Below are 4,320 nucleotides of genomic sequence, written 5' to 3' on the forward strand. Positions count from 1 at the left end.
GAAATTTAAATTTAATAAGAGCATTTGATGGACAATTTAAGAGAAAGTGATTTTCATCTTTACTTTTTTTAGTGTCAAGAAAATGACAAACTCTCTCATTCCCATGGGTTTTGGAATTTTGCAACACTCAATTTCACTATGAAGTTCATAGAGAATATATTCTTATTTTAGCAATGTTTATTTTTTCTTTACACTAGTGAAAATAAATTCCTTATAATTTCTTAATTTCCTTTCCCCCTCTAACACCTTATGGCACCACAATTTCTCCTTAAATTTTGAGGTAATAATATTTTGAATATTATCTTTGTTTTACAAAATCATCTCTTCCTTTATGTCCCAATGAAATCTTTATGCAACCCCCTTTTGAAGATGGTTTTGGCTAGAGTTTGAAGCAATTTTGGGAAGTCTTGTATCTTACATATTGTTTAACCTCTCTTACACATTAAATCCCTAGTCATAACAATGTCTTTCATATTGTTTAATTATTAAATACTGGGTCATAACATGCTCTCAATTGGGACAAGAGTCAATTTTATCTTGTATCTTACATGTTGTTTAACCTCTTCTTACACATTAAATACCTTGTCATCACCATGTCTTTAATATTCTTTAATTCTTATAGACTTGGTCATAGCATGCTCTCAATTGGGACAAGGATTGTTTTCGTGAGGAAGATAAGATAGGGAGTATTTTCTTTAATATTGATATTATATTATTATAAATTATAATATTGCATTATTCTTTAAAAATGTTTCATTCTCAAACCTCATCCATATAAAATAATAAGAATAGAGAAAACTTTATATTAATGTAAAATTACAAAAATATATATAGAAAAAGAAATACATCTAAAGTATAAACCTCACATCCATATAAAATAACATGAATAATGATGTCACGACCTACACACTATAATACACCTATAAATGAAATTTTTATATACTATATAACCGCACCCACTCATGGTTGTCATCTTATAATAAATAATCCATTACTGATTATTGTTAACGCCATTGTATCGCGTACATGCCTGACCCAAGGCAATGTATACATGGCAGGCGAACAGGTTATGTATCCAGCTGCCATACCACTAATATATAAATCTGGTTATATGTTAACTATATGGTTGGAGATCTCTATGCACATTCCTCGTATATACCGAGGCTGTACCAAACTCCTTCGTTGGCGTCTCCAGCATTGGACAACTGGCGGTGACTTAATGTTATATCTGACAGGCCATGTGATGAGGGCATGGTTTCTAAGCCTGGGTTTTTCCCGCGCCGGCTTTCTGGAAAATGTCGCCCTCATCAACGGCGCTCAGCCACCGGATGCAATCGAGGGTGGTCAGAGCTTCCACGTACCACCGCTGCCCATTAAAGTTTATAAAGGTTGCTCTCCGGATTTTCCGAGTCTTTTGTCTTCAGTTTCATTCGTATCTGCTCCTTATTCTTCGCTGCCATGGTTGCTCCTTCATTCCGCGCCCAGAACTACACAGCTCCAGTCTCATACACCGTTCGAGGGGTTTCTAGCTGCGGAGATGGTATTACTGAAACGGTCAGGTGAATTTCCTTACCAGTTAATAGCTCTTGTTATGTTTATAGTCATTGAATATTCACGCCGAGCCCTAATTTACTTCTCTGGTTTGACAGGTTGCACCTCCGGCTTCCGGCATCTCTGGTGTAACGTGGAGTCCGAGCTATTGAAGCCCACCAAGCCTTTCACAGGTATTTACTTGAACAAGGGTTTGACTCTCGGTTGGATTCTTTCGGTTTATTTTTGGGGTTGCCAGAGTTTTTCTCTGAGCAAGAGCAGCGACCCAACCTCATTGTCATTCGGTTGGTCGCAGGTCTCAATGGACCTCCCTCCTACTTGGGTACCAAGAACTTCTGGGACCGTTTGAGGAGTCGGGTCCCTCCCCTCCATGGTGAACATCGCTGCTTTTCTGAGGCCGGACTTCTATTGTCTCTATACATATGAATATGTACTTTCGTTTGATTTAAATGCCGGAACTATGGCTTACTTGTGACTGGATACAAACCCTGGTTCGAGACCAGTGGCCTATTTATTTTTGTACCCATATAGATTGAAAGTCGAGGTTTACAGTATCCCTCTTTTGGTTATATAATGACTTGATGTTCTGTTTAGTAATATGGAGTTCTGTAATGCTTATTGTATTTCGTCATTATCTGTGAAGGAATGTACATATGTTACCCCGCCGTGCCTACATCTGGTTCCGTAGATGCATGGCTAACTGGCTGAGGGTTTGAATTAGCATAGAAGGGTATGCTGTCGCGCCATCATCTGTTACCATAGATGTATGGCCGACAGTGACAACCCTTCATGCAAAGGACTATGAGGTTGACATATGAATGCTCTTTCCCATTTCTTCGGCTCATCATATGAATATTGGGATTCTAGTTATAAAGAACAGGCATTATGTTTTCGAACCCTTTTTATGCAGTGAGATTACCACAATGATTGCGGAATGAATGTTGTGGCTCTGCCGCAGGTTCTAGATTCTTCTCTATGTGTGATAATATTTTTCTCGGTATCAAACCCCGGGTTATAATAGGATAATCTCAGCCCTTTCTTTAACGTTCTGATTTCATATGAGCCGCTTGGTACACTATACCGACTCGGGGTTCCGCATTACTGTGTTTTTCCTCACCATTTTAATAATAACTCTGTTAACAGATGATTCGAAGAGTGAAGAGGGTATTCTATTCAGCTGACAGTGTATGCGTTTCTTAGGGTATGGACACCCTCTTGTTCTCTGTCTAATTGTTGCATGAGGTTTTCGGTCCTATTGACTCGGTTATGACTGCGAGATGTAAACTCATTCTGTCATTAGCCCGTTTCATTTACTCCACGGGTCACTGTATTCTTTTCTTGATATTACCGTCACACCGTAAAGGCTTCTCTTTCTTCGCTCAATGTTTCAACTATTTCATCTTTGGCTTTATATCATAACAATGATATCGCGTAAGATTTTCGTTCACATCTTCACTGTCTACTGGCATTTTGCAGCGAATAACTGTAACTGAATACAAGATCTTTACAGTACGTCACTACTTAACTTGCCATACAGGCTATCAATAATCTGTACCAGTTACGTGTACCCACTATCTCTAACATTACAGATATTGACTCAGTTTAGACCCTAGACCGTCTTTCTACCACAGTTTAACCATAGACTATCTATAAAAATGATGCAGATAATCACAGTTAATTTTCCAGCTTCACAGATATCCAGACTTGAATGGGTTCCGTTACTTACCTGGTTTCCTGCTGGTAAGATGAAATCTGGAACAGCCTTCAGTCAATCCTTGTGTGAAGCTTGTTTTCCTCCCAACCGTGAGACCAGTCCTCCAAGACTTGAGTCTCCCCCCAAGCTTCTGTTTACCGGATCACAATCCTCAGTAAACCAGCACTCTGTGCTTGACTATCTGGTCCTTACCAGACGTAGTCCTTTTCAGGGTCTTTCCCCTTTTCTCTCTCACACACTCTGCCTGTCTCTCCAGCACACCATTCTCCATCCACCTTCTTCTTGTTCCCCTGTTAGGGTGCTCGCTGATCCATTTAACCAATGCCAAGAATTAGTTGTAACTGATATGTAATTTAAAATTACTTTTACGCAGGTTTGATTAACTGATTGGTAATTTAAAATTACCTTACGTGGGGTTAATCACAATAGGTATATTACAAATGAAAACTTTATATTGATGTAAAATTACAAAAATATATATAGAAAAAGAAATACATCTAAAGTATAATAGGGTTGAAATTTAAATATTTCAAAACCAATTTTTTATTTTTTCATTTTAGATTTTATTTTAAACAAATTGAAATTTTAAAAGAAATTTTTGACATAATTGAATAAATTCAAAATTTAAAAACAAAATTATATATGTTTATTTTTTATAATTATAATTAAGATGATTTAAATTCAATAAATTTAAAATTAAAATAAATTAAAATATTTTTTATCAATTGTTTTATTTTCATTTTTATTAATTAAGCTAGCATTTAAATGTTTACACTTATTTATAGACACTATAACATCTCCCCATACTCATATCTATATTAGTTTTAACTTTTTATTATTTTTTAATTGAGTTGTCATATAAATGTGCAAACATTCAGTTTTTCACACCTCCCTCTATACTGGGTTGTAAAGAGCCACTAGAGGGATCAAATTTCTTAACATCTATATTTTTATCATTTAATATTAAGCAAATAATATATGATATGGAATTAAATGATTAAAAAATAGATTTAAGAAATTTAATCCCTTTCAGTATTTTATAAAACCTAATTTAA

The 4,320-nt window shown here is 35.9% G+C and overlaps 1 protein-coding gene across 2 annotated transcripts; it reads left to right on the top strand.

Moving 5' to 3' along the window:
* The first annotated feature begins 996 nt into the window (after positions 1–996).
* On the top strand, positions 997–2,148 carry LOC149247191 (uncharacterized). Of its 2 annotated transcripts, XM_089455833.1 has the most exons (3): positions 997–1,559; positions 1,650–1,724; positions 1,847–2,148. In XM_089455833.1, exons 1-3 carry the CDS (start codon positions 1,052–1,054, stop codon positions 1,975–1,977), a joined length of 714 nt encoding a protein of 237 aa, XP_089311959.1. In that variant the 5' UTR covers positions 997–1,051; the 3' UTR covers positions 1,978–2,148. The 2 variants fall into 2 exon arrangements, with proteins under 2 accessions (XP_089311959.1, XP_089311958.1); XM_089455832.1 differs by having other exon boundaries at positions 1,650–2,148.
* Positions 2,149–4,320: the final 2,172 nt, after the last annotated feature.

The sequence above is a fragment of the Pinus tabuliformis genome, chromosome 7, assembly GCF_031772625.1.
Source record: "Pinus tabuliformis cultivar Carrire ecotype Pingquan chromosome 7, CPIR1, whole genome shotgun sequence".
Classification (NCBI taxonomy): domain Eukaryota; kingdom Viridiplantae; phylum Streptophyta; class Pinopsida; order Pinales; family Pinaceae; genus Pinus; species Pinus tabuliformis.